The sequence below is a fragment of the Muscardinus avellanarius genome (genome assembly GCF_963383645.1).
Source record: "Muscardinus avellanarius genome assembly, chromosome: 18".
Classification (NCBI taxonomy): domain Eukaryota; kingdom Metazoa; phylum Chordata; class Mammalia; order Rodentia; family Gliridae; genus Muscardinus; species Muscardinus avellanarius.
Window position 1 is genome coordinate 7,928,638 of NC_137804.1, and position 12,018 is coordinate 7,940,655.

Below are 12,018 nucleotides of genomic sequence, written 5' to 3' on the forward strand. Positions count from 1 at the left end.
GCAGGCCACCCTGCCCTTCCCAGCCCCGCCCCAGGCCTAGCTGTCCCATGTGAGCTGGTCCACATGTCCATTCCATCATGTGCACATGGTCACCCTGGAACTGGAGCAGGCCCAACATGTAGGGTCTGAGTGAGCACATCTGTCCTCCGGTCGGCAGAGGACGGCCTCAGGACGGGGCCACACACGGCCTTGGCTCTGCCGCGGCTGAAGCCTACCTTGGATATAGGGCTGGTTCTCCAGCCTAGCGGAGAACGGGGACCCGTGCAGGCCCTGAAGGTCCCCCCGCCCACAGGCCATGACAGGCGGTGTCCAGCCTGGCTGCTTCTCAGAGGGGCAGTGGGGGTGGGGCAGGTGGCAGCTCCATTGTGGGAGGATTCTAGAACTCACTCTGCCGTTGTGCTCAGGACAGCAGGGGAGCATGGGGCTCTGCAGACTGCAGGCCCCGGGGTACACCAGGAGGCACAGGTGTACACGCCCGAGTTCTGTGCTTTGGCGCAGAACTTCTCCCAGGACAGCACCCTGGCCAGCACTCTGAGGCGGCGGCTGCGGCAGGGTCACACAGACGCCCCTGAGAGCGCTCACCCAAACAGTGCGCTGGTGCCCAGCACTGAGGCTGGGAGCCGAGTGCGAGCCCCACTGGTGGCCTGCCCCTGCAGCCTGACTTGGCCCCAAGGCCTGGCCTTGGGCCTGCCTGGGTCACGTGCCCAGGACAGCCCTGACACACGGAGACACACCTCCTCTCTCACCACTCCCAAGGCTGCCCCAGAGAACAGAACACAGAGCTGGCCACCATGCACTGATTTAATCCCTGCTGCCCTGGAGGTCACACACCCCTGGCCCTGGCCACACCCCTCCCTGCTGGGTTCCAGAAGGGGCCCAGTCCCTGCCCTCCCCAACTCCGGAGAGAAGTGCAGCCACGCAGCCTTGGCCAGACTGCCACCGGGAGGGGGCAGAGGAAGGGGAGGGCTGGGGGCACCGGCAGGGGCCACAGCAGCCAGGACAGGACCAGGAGCCAAGGAGAGCCATGAGGGCCCCTGGACGCCCGGCTGCTCATCTGCTTCTTGATCCACCGGGTGTATCTGGTGATGCGGGTGTACACACCTGGGTTCTCTTCTTTGGCGCAAGACTTCTCCCAGGACAGCACCCCGGCCAGCACCCATGTGCCCCTGACCTCGCAAGCCAACGGCCCCCCAGAGTCCCCCTAGGAGTGAGAGGCGAGGTGGAGGCTCAGCAGGGCCCAGGGTTAAGTTCTGGGAGGAGAGGCTGGACGCCTCCCAGAAGAGCAGCCCAAGCCCGGGGAGGCAGCGCCCACCCGAGCTGCCCTGGAGGGCCCTCGTGCACTCACGTAGCACAAGTTCTGTCTATAGTTGATGGCGCAGATCATGTCTCTCTGGATGAGATGCACAGGCCAGGGGATGGCGGACTGTTTATGGTACACCCAGTTGCACCGCCTGCTGTCCATGATGAACACCTCAGCCTCCTGCAGCTGTGGGGTCAGCGTGGCGCCAGCTGCGGAGGTGCTCAGTGGGGTGAGCCACGACTCTCCAGGCCGGCCATGCAGCCTGGCCCCCTCCCGTCCCCTTAGGCTGGAGGCTCAGCCAAGCCCTGCCCTCCATCACACCCGCCACCCTCCACGCCCGCCTTCGTCCCTCCCAGCAGGCCCCTTGGCTTGTAAGGTTCTTCTCTGTCGCTTTGAGCCCCCTTCTCTGGGAAAGCTTGGGGTTTGGAGGATTTTTTGGGGGGGCAGTACTGGGGATTGAACCCAGAGACATTCTACCTTTGAGCTACACCTCAGCCCTTTTAAAATTTTATTCGTTTTCAAACAGCGTCTCGCAAGTTTGCTGCCAGTCTCAAATTGCCTCGAACCTGTGATCCTCTTGTGTCAGCCTCCTAAGTACTGGGATTACAGACGTGCACCACCACGCCCAGATCTAGGAAGCTTTTGCTGGGACCCCAGCGGGCCATGCAGTGCCAGGGCAGCCCCTACCAGTCGAGCCCGACTGTGCGCTGCTCCCTCGGGCTGGACCTGGCGTCACCGGCCTTTTTGGCCACCAGGAACGAGACGGTTGCCCAGAGCTCAGCCCAGAGTCCCGCTGGACCACAGCGTTTAAAGTCTCCAGCACATTTTCCCCAGGCTCTCTGCTGCTACCCCCTTGCAGTCAGACCCTGCAGCCAGGAGGAGGGGCTCAAAGGAGGGGAGGGGATCCCCAGCCGAGTCTCTGTAAGAGGCAGGCAGCCCAGACTATGACACTTGAATGAGGTGACTGGGTAGACCCTGGGTCGCCACTCAGGAGTGGTCCTAACCCCCCAGAGAACCCGGGGCCAGAGCAGGCGGCCATGAGGCCCCGAAGAGGCAGCAGAGGTCCACAGGAAAGCCCCAGAGGAGAGGGGCCCTCAAGTCTGCTCACCTGAGAAGCGCTGTCTGGCCTGACCCCAGCCCGTCACCCAGCACTGGGTCCCAACCTTCAGGTTGAAGCTGGGCTCCGGGAGGCAGATGGGCCACACGTCCTTGCTGAAGGTGACAGGATACTGAAGGCGCAGGAGGGCGACGTCGCCCTGGATGAAGGTGCGGCCCCAGTACTTGGGGTGCATGACGACGTCCTTCACGGCCACCCAGAGGGCCCTCGTGGGGCTCACAGGCTGTAGTTTTGGGGTGCCGAGCATCACAAAGTAGTCTTTGGTGCTGCAAGAGGTAGAGAGCCCCACCTGGTAGGCACCAGTGTCCCTGCGGGTGTGCACCCAGCTCTTCCAAGGTCAGTGCCATCATAGGGTCTCCCCCGCTGCGCTGCAGGAGTCAGGCCTGGCCACACGTGCACACTCTCGTGTAGATACCGATGCTCGGGTCTGGGGCTCCTGCCGCAGCTCGGCCCGCCCCAGGCACTCCAGAGCCTGGCTCTTCCCACCCTCCACACCGTCTGACAGTGAGGACGCCAGGTGGCCCCGGCTCTCACCTGCTGATGCAGTGAGCGGCAGTCAACACCCAGCTGTGGTCAATGAGGGCCCCTCCGCACACATGCTCCTTCTCCACCTGGAGGCTGACCTCCCAGGGCCAGCGGTGGTTGTCGTCCAAATCCTCGGACCACCAGGACTCGCCGCAAACTTCAGGACCCAGCACAGCAGAGAGACAGGCGCAGGGAGGGGGTGAGAAGGGCAGGTACAGCCCCAGGGCCGTCTGCACAGGCTGTGAGGTCAGGGGCTCTGCCACCTCAGAGGGGCGGCCGTGGGGTGAAGCGCAGGCCGCCCAAGGTCACGAGTGAGGCGGGGGAGGCAAGGACAGATGACCGCAACAAGACAGACAGCAGAAGAGAAAGGTGGAGGTCTGCAGGGTACAGTCAGTTCAGAGCCTCAAAGCAAGGGGAAGCAGAGGAGGGGTCCCGAGGTGAGGACCGCAGCTGTGTCTGGCCGGCCCTGGAAAGGCTAGGATGCTCACTATGCCTCTGATGCCAAAAGATCCGTGCTGCTTAGTCAAGAAAGCGGGCTTCTATGTCGACAGTGTTTACACGTGTGTGTGGAGGTGTGTGTGTGCGTGCATGTGTATCCTGGGGTGCTCCACACAGTACTTTTTTTTTTTTTTGTAGTACTGGAGATGGAACCCAGGGGCAGTCTACCTCCAGACCTACTGTTTTTTATATTATTTGGAAACAGGGTCTCATTAAGTTGCTGAGAGCCTCACTAAGAAGCTGAAGCTGGCTTCGAACCTGCAATCCTCCTGTCCTGGCCTCCCAAGTACTAAGATTACAGTTGTGCGCCACCATGCCCAGCTGTCCCCAGTCTGTCTGTCTGTCTGTCTTTTGAAATGGGCTCTTGCTATGTTGCTGAAATTGGCCTTCTTAAACCTGAGATCCTTCAAACATTGGAATTACAGACAAGTGCCACCAGACCCAGCTTCCCAGTCCGTCCATCCTTCCTTCCTTCCTTTTTCTTTTCTTTTTTTTTACAGTACTAGAGATAAAACCCAGGGGCATTCTACCTCCAGACTACACCCCCAGCCATTATTATCATTAGTAGTAGTAGTATTTTAATTTTGAAACAGAATCTCACTAAGTTGCCGAGGGTCTAAGTTGCCAAGGCTGGCCTTGAAATTGTGATGCTCCTGTCTCAGCGGCCCAAAAACTGGGATTACTGGCCCATGCTGCCTCCCCTGCCAAAGGGACAGGCTGACTGCTACAAGGCAAGCCTGCTGGGACAGACTCCTGCTTCCTAGCGACCCAGAACCAGTGTGACACCCTCCAGAACACAGCGTCCGCGAGCAGAAGCCTGCCCTGCAACGGGGCCCACCGACCCACCTGGCTTGGTGGTGTTCTCTGGGTGACCTGAAAGAGAAAACAGAGGAGAGGAAGCAAGCGCTGGCACCTGGACAGCAGCAAAGAGGGGCGTTTTCGTCCACTGGTCAGGTACTTCCACTCCCCCACTCCAAGCCCAGGCTGGAGCCAGAGGCTGGGAAGACAGGTGTAACAGCCTGCCCTCCAGCAACATACTGCCTGGCAGGGCGACGGGCAGTGCCTGGTGAGCCCTGAAGAGGTGGCCAAGGGAAGAGGCTTCTGGGAGGAGGGGCAAAGAGAACTGAACGGTGAGAAGGAACCTCTTTGCAGAAGGTACATTGTAGTGCGTGCTGGAGGCTCCAGAGGACACAAGCAGCCCCTGAGTTGGACGAGAGGCCACGCCAGGAGGGGAGCGGGCCGCCTCCACGGCCATGCACAGGAGCTGTCACCCATGCAGTGACAAAGGGACAGATGGGGAGGGAGGCTGAGCGTGGTCCGAGCCCAGCAGAGCTCCCGGCCAGGAGGGAAGAGGTCTTCAGACAGGCCGCAGGGTGTGAGACTTAGGAGGGAGGTTGGTCTAAGATGGCACTGGTCCATCTTTAGGGAAGAGGGGCTCTCACCCACTGAGTTAAAGGAAAGGGCAAGAAAAAGCTTGTAGGGAGACTCAGCTGCTGAGGGCCGCAGTTGAGAGGTTCGCTGGGCCCAGCCCAGGTCCGCAGATCCAGACAGACACTGTCCAGAGCAGCCAAGCCCGGGACAGGCGTCTCCCCAGAGCCAGGGAGGCCCAGGCAGCACCTTTGGTACCGCCACAGTCAGGGCTGGGCAGCCGGGAGAAGAGAGGCCTTAGTCTCAGACAGAGGGGAGTCCTGAGGCAAAGGGAACCCAAGAGAATGGTGGAGAGTGAAGCCACTGAGGGCCAACGGCCTGCTAGCTGGGAGGACCAGGCAGGACGAGGCAGGGCCTAGGGCCAGGATGAGAGGGCGGGGGCCCTGCCCCCGGTGCCTCTGCCCCCTGAAGGAGGAGTGAGGGTGTATGCAGTGGGGTCGCAGGGACCCTGCGGTGGTGAAGGAGCACAGAACCTGAGGGTGCGTTTGAGAAACCCTGCCGCCACCGCCATCGCCAGGGAGGAAGGCTGGGTTGGGGAAGACAACTTTGAGTGGATGCGGATCCAGAGTGCGGGGTGAAGGGGGCCGCTGCAGGGAAAAGCAGCTCCTGGGACTGAAGACATGGGGACCTGAGGCCGGGGACGAGGCGGAGGTGCAGGGCTGGCTGGGCTCCGGTGAGGGCAGGGGAGGGCCTGGCGGAGGGTGGACCGGGCGGAGGGTGGACGCGCTCACCCGAGCTCAGCGGCGGCAGCAGCAGCAGCAGCAGCAGCAGCAGGCGACTCGGGGCACAGGGCCGCGACGCCCCGGGGCTGCTCGGCAAGGCTGCCATGAGCCCGGCGCCACAGAGCGCGAGGGACAGGGCGACGCCGACAGCACGGACGCCGGCAGTGCGCGCGCCCACGTGACGCCGATGCGCCCACGCTCACGTGACACGCCCCGCATCCCCACGTGACGCGCCCCACGTGACGCGCCCCACGTGACGCGCCCCACGTGACGCGCCCCACGTGACGCGCCCGGTACAAGCCGAGGCTTCCCGCGCGCTCTCCTAGGCGCCCAGTATCCGCGCCCCTTGTGCCCATGATGCGTGGTGCGTCCTGCAGGTGACCACCGGCCCACGAGCTGGTGGTTCCCGGCTTACTCTCCTCCTTGGAGACGCCCTGGGATTCCCCAGCGTAGTATCGCCGGCGGAGAACCCCCATGGGAGCAAGTTCCCCGAGCGCGGGAGAGTGCCGCGGAACCTGGCGGGGAGGGCACCCTAACCTGGTCCTGGGGCACATGGAGCTCTGCAGTTACTCCAGATCTTAGAACCCCTCTGGAAAGACGTTGGAAGTACAAGAAGAGGGAAGAACACACGGTTTAGGATCAGGGGAGAGTGATGCCTGCAGGGGACTTAGGAGACAGAAGGCCTTGGTCCTCTTCCAGACACCCCAGTGACGGCGGGGTAGCCGCAGGCTTGGGTGGACTCTCCCGGGCCCTGACTGTTAGCTAGGTTTTTTGCATAAGGATGCTACTTTAGGTCTGCTGGTCATGGAAGAGATGGATGACTTCCAACGCTGGCCTTTTCCTGTCCAGTGCTAGGTGACCACACCCCACCCAGGCCCCTGAGTAGTCGCAATAGAAAAGTAATGTTAGGGTAGGGTATAGAATGTCTCCTGAGCCGGGCGTGCTGGCACACGCTTGTAATGTAATCCCAGCATTCGGGAGGCTGAGACCTGGAGGATCGCGGTTCACGGACAGCCTCCGCTACTTAGTGAGGTCCTCTGCAACTCAGTGAGACCAGGTTTCAAAATAAAGAATAAAAAAAAAAAAATAGGGCAGGGGGTGTAACTCAGAGATAGAATGCCCCTGGGTTCCATCCCCAGACCCACCCCCCCAAAAAAAACAGAATGTCTCTTGAAGTCACCTAATGATGTTCAGGAATTGATGCAATTAAACTGAGAGGGCTGTAATCTCCTCCTGATGCCCACTGACGCCCACAGAGAGACAGAGGAGGAGACTGGAGCACAGAGACGCCGAGCTTGTGAGGGAACAGAACCTCCACAGAAGGCAAGGACACACATTCCCCCTGCACGAGCAGAGCGGGCAGGGACCCCACTCCTATTGCTGAGGGTGCCAAGGAATACTGACGCAGTGAGCCCCTGCAGGATGCAGGAGCACGGCCGGCACATCAAACCCACAGCTGCCGTCTCCACAGCGGCCCTGCCTTCTATAGCTTAATAAGTACCAGGAGAGCGTTCTCCGCTAAGTGGGCCCAGTCCGCACCGTGATGTTAGATGCAACGACACCCCGTGAGCAGAGCCTGTGAACACGAGACACCATAGAAACGTTTATTCAGTCCACACCTGAAGTCTCCACACTCAAAACTGCCTCCACACAACTTGGGGTGGCCCTGGTGTGGTCACTGAGAAAGGGGCACCAGGCCAGTTGCCCCACAGGCCTGTGAGGCAGAGGCCGCCCCTCAGATGGTCCACATGGGATGGAGGGGAGCCTGTGTCACCCCAGCCCACTGAGGTGGACAGTGCGAGTTGGCATCTGTGGGACCTGGCAGCTGTCGCCAGGCTGCTGGGGTGACAGGGTCCCCCTGGGTCCTCGGAGAGGGACAGGCTCCAGTGCGTGGGGGACCACAACAGCGTCCCTCCTGTGGGAGACGTTCTTCAAGTTGCCCTGCGTCCTCACACTCGGTACGGCAGGCCGCTGGCCCTCGAGCCGGGATATGCTCACCTCCTTCACAGGCAGAGCACAGCCAGGAGCAGGCCTGGCAGAGGTGGTGACCAGAACAGCAGGCCTGGATGCTTGGCGGCTCCAGTCTACCACCATGCTCCCCATGGGCCTCCCCAGGGGTGATGGATCCTGACCAGAACTTGAGGAAAAGACGGTGAGGGGTGCCGAGATTATTTCCTCTTCCTCGGCATCTGCGTGAAGATTTCCCACACAGGAAATTGGCTAAGCTTCAAGGAGGCAGAGCCCCGAGGGGAAGTGTTGTCTCTGGCCAAAGTACTCCCCCACTCTTAGATATTCTTTCATAACTATTATTCTTTTGGTAATGATTCTTTTAACTTTCCACACGAATTGCTCCAGTGATGTAAGATCAGGACTGTGAGAGAAACTGAGTCCGTGAAAAATAAATTTTCTAGTAATTTGTCTAAGCCTCTAAACGCCCTTAGCTTTGCTCAAATGGTAATAAAATCTAGTCAGAATTCAGATGCAGTGGCAGCAGTCCAGTCACAGTAATTACAAAATGCAGATTTCCCCTCTATCTCTGACCTTCATTCTAGTCATTAACTTACAGTAAAAGCATTGAGTCAGCTGAAACCATTATCCCTAAAAGGGAGGCAACCGTGCCTCTGTTTACCCCCTCTCCTTGTGATCCTGCCTAGATACAGAGAAGATAAACTCTGTGTGTGACATCAAAGCAGCCTAGTTGATGAGCAGCCAATACTGCCCAATACAATAGAGCCGAAGGCCAGGAAGATTCTTGACCTTTACACCCAGTATGAGCGCTTCCCGAAACAGGGAGGTGCCACGTGGCTAAGAAATGAATATGTCAGAACAAAGGACAGATATAATAAATGTGTAAGTGTGAAAGAAAGGAAATATGGTGAGAATAAGAAAGGATTTTTGTATGAAGAAGAGCTTATCCTAAGATTGTCCCAAATGGGAAAGAGAGAATCAGGGTAATCAGAAAAGAAAAGGATGTTGCAGAGAGTTTGTGAAAATGGATTATTAAAAGAGGAATAGGCTTCTAATAAGCCTATCGTTTGAGGAAAAGTGCTCAGCAGCTAGAGAAGTACATCTGACAACTAAATCTAAAAACTTCATGTTATTTTTTGGTGTTTATCTGCTAAACTGTGTTATGAGCTTGCTTAAGCTTTCAGACTTTAGAAGGTAATGCAGATGAAACCTGGGAGACCTCCATCGCATCCCCCTGGATCGCCACATCTCCCCATGCCTGCCATATGGACTAAGCCCTAGGAATGGAAAGTTCCAAAAAGTTAAAGAAGATTCCATTAGAGGCCGTATTCTCCAAGCCCTGGGCGTGCCTGTGTCTTCTGGAATTTGCCCTTTGGAGCCGCCTGTCTGCAAGGGCAGGGGGCTCAAGGACAGGGGGCTGGGGACTCAAGGACAGGGGCTGGATCTGGTCACAAGATCCGGAACTAATCTCTTGAATGCCGGACTAGTTTTTTTTTTTTTTTACTTTGTTTACATGTCCTTCACTATTGATTTGTGGTGATTACACTCCTTTCTTTTTCTTTTTTTTTTTTTTTTACTATTAATCTCACTGGTGAAGGATATAAATTTTCTGGGTTCTTGTAATAAAGTGTCAATCACACAAGAGGCTTTTGTCCATGTCAGATTCTTTCCCGGAGAGAAACCTCTACATTAAGCGCTGTGAATAGGAACTTAAAGGAATTTATTTCATAAAAGGGAAAGAATTGCTGCAGATAAGTGGCTGCAGAACTGCACCCGAATCCTTTGCACATCTTTCTGAGAAAATCGATCTCGAGTGGACTCAGTGACCATATTCATTGCTGGATTTATTATTCCCTACCGAGCCAGTCGGTCGCAGAAGGGGAGTAGAGGTGACCAGAGGGGCTAATGGGAGGCTCAGAACTGGCAGAGGCATGGAAAGGGGTCACAGGGTCACAAGGATGCCCAGGCACAGGCCTAGGAGGAGGATCCCTATTGGGTCCTGACCCGGACCCTGACTCACATGTCTAAGAACCCATTCCTTGTAGAAACTCACTTCTGTATAAACTGCAGGATACCCTCTGCGACCGCAGGCGAGGCCCCAGCTCACAATCCCGACCTGCACCCATTTTTCATTAAATTCACAGACCAGGGGCCCTCCAGAATCTCCCTGGAGAAAGAGAAAGGGACAAATATGGCAGAAGTGCATTAATCCAGGCAACAGCAGGCTAATGGCATCACGGGCGCTGGTGAAATTGGCATCCTGGGACATTGTGGGCACCCCCAGCCCAGCTTTATGTGAGATGTTTAGAACAGAATTTTTTTTTTTTTGCATTGTGGGAATGGAATGCAGGGGCATTCTACCTCCAAGCTACGCCCCAGCCCTGTTTTTTATTCTCTATTTAGAAACAGGGTCTCACTGAGTTGCAAAGGGCCTAAGTGGCTGAGGCTGGCCGCCAAGTATGTTCCTCCTGACTCAGCCTCCTGAATGCTGGGATTACAAGCATGCACCACCACGCCCGGCTGAATTGAATTTTTTTAAAATAAGAATTATCTATCTCTTCTAAAAAAGTATGTTCTGAAAGGAGAATATGAGATGAAGAGCATGCACCTGCTCTGAGACGCTCAGGACCATCCTCACCTGAGGATGTCTCTTTGAGGATGTGCCTATCTCCCAGAAAGGGAGAAAACACAGAACCCATATATACCCTGCCTGGTCCCCTTCCTCCTGTGCCAGCATCTGCTGCTGTCTGCTGAAGGTCGGTGAGGCCAGCTCTGGGAGCTCAGTGCTGTGTTCCCGTTCACCTGAAGCTGGGGGCCTGGTCAGGCCGGAGATGACCCCAGCCGGCTCCTCTGCCTGGAGTGAGGAGCATTTGAGCAGAGAGGGGCCTTGCACTGACCTTGCAGGCCGACTTCCCTTGGGAATTATAGCCACAGATGGTGCCTCTCTTGACCAAGTCTTCCGTGATGTTTTCCATTTTCTTAAACATCTGATTACATTTCTCGGGACGAACGACGTTTTGCTCAGCCTCCTGAAGCTGAGCTGGTTCTTTAGGATCTAAAGAAAAGGATGCAGGAGTTGGTTGCTTACACGGGACTGGACAGGAGCGCTGGCTCCCACTGCAGTCTCCTACGCGTGCAACACAGGCATCCTCTTAGGCTTTAGCGCTCATCTCCATGGCGCCGGAGGAAACCAGGCCTGGGCTGACCTGAGTTTAGGAGGATGTAGGAACAGCCCGCGCCCCGAGAAGTAAAATGGCCAGGCCAAGGCAGGTGTACACAACCAGCACCTGTCACCGGGTCTTACTAGTGGTCGTGACAGGTGCCCTGTACATCAGCAAGCATCTTACTGCCCAGAAAAGGATTTCAGCCTGACTCAGACAGACAGTACCCCAAGGTACCAAGTTTAGCCTCTTCCCAGGAATTGGAGGCGCTATGGCCCCTCTTTTCTCACACACAGAAAGCTCTGCAGGTGCAAAAGAAGATACTTCCCAGGAGGGACCACGACAGCCCACCATGCTTGGCACCTAAGCCCCCGAGTCCTGACAACCCGAGAGAAATTCATACACCGTGTTAGCTCACTCCCGGCAGCGTCTTCTCCCCTTCTTGCAACCACACCTGCTAAGAAGCCCACCTCCCTCTTCTGCCTTGGCGCCCAGACCCTGCCACTCAGGGGCTGTGGCCTCCCCCACTCACCTGACTCCTTCAGTCGGCCCCAGCCAGTCACCCAGCAATGAGTGTCTGCTTGGACCTGGAACGTCTTGGCCGGCAGGCACACGGGCTGCACGTGTGTGCTGTAGTTCACGGGGTAGGCCAGCAGAGCCAGGGCAATGTCATTCTGGGTGTTTTCGAATGAGAAGGATTCGTGGACAATGATGTGCTGGACCGGAACCTCGACCGCGGTTTGGGCCTGATGATTCAGGTTTGTGTCCCCGAGTTTCACCAGGTATCGCAGGTGGCTACAGACAGAAGTGGGGGTCCACACTCCCCTCTGCACCTACCCCGCTGCCCAGCCTGGCCTCCTACACCAGCCGTCGGTCACCTCCCTCCAACCCCATATTATCCAGGGCTCTGCTCACTGGTGTGGTCAGCAGGTCTTACAAGTGTGGTCCCCAGCAGTGCCCTCCGGGGAGGAGTCAGAAAGGCCAGTGCTCACACCTCATCCAGACTGAAGAAACACTCCCAGTGCGCTCACCACGTTTTGTAGAGGAAAAAACCTTCAGGGACAGGGAAGGGACACCCTGACCAGGGGTGCCAATCACTCACCCAAATATGCAGTGGGCAGCCGTCAACACCCAGCGGTTGGTGATGAGGGAGCCACCACAAAAGTGCTCCCCACCGGTCTGCAGGGTCACCTGCCAGGGCCACTTGCGCTCTGCCGCTGGCCTCCCGGCTACGATGCGAATGCCCCTGAGGCTGCAATCTGGGCAGGGAGAAGGGCCAGCGGTGGGTCCCGCGCCCCG

At 57.4% G+C, this 12,018-nt stretch overlaps 1 protein-coding gene across 1 annotated transcript; it reads right to left on the reverse strand.

The window, feature by feature from the left end:
* Positions 1–383: 383 nt before the first annotated feature.
* LOC308276520 (putative serine protease 45) lies at positions 384–4,695 on the reverse strand (the record flags this gene model as incomplete). Its single annotated transcript, XM_080715338.1, has 8 exons — positions 384–543; positions 990–1,201; positions 1,346–1,509; positions 2,409–2,683; positions 2,952–3,181; positions 4,287–4,313; positions 4,479–4,541; positions 4,600–4,695. The coding sequence occupies 8 exons, from the start codon at positions 4,693–4,695 to the stop codon at positions 384–386; spliced, it is 1,227 nt and encodes a 408-aa protein (XP_080571464.1).
* Positions 4,696–12,018: the final 7,323 nt, after the last annotated feature.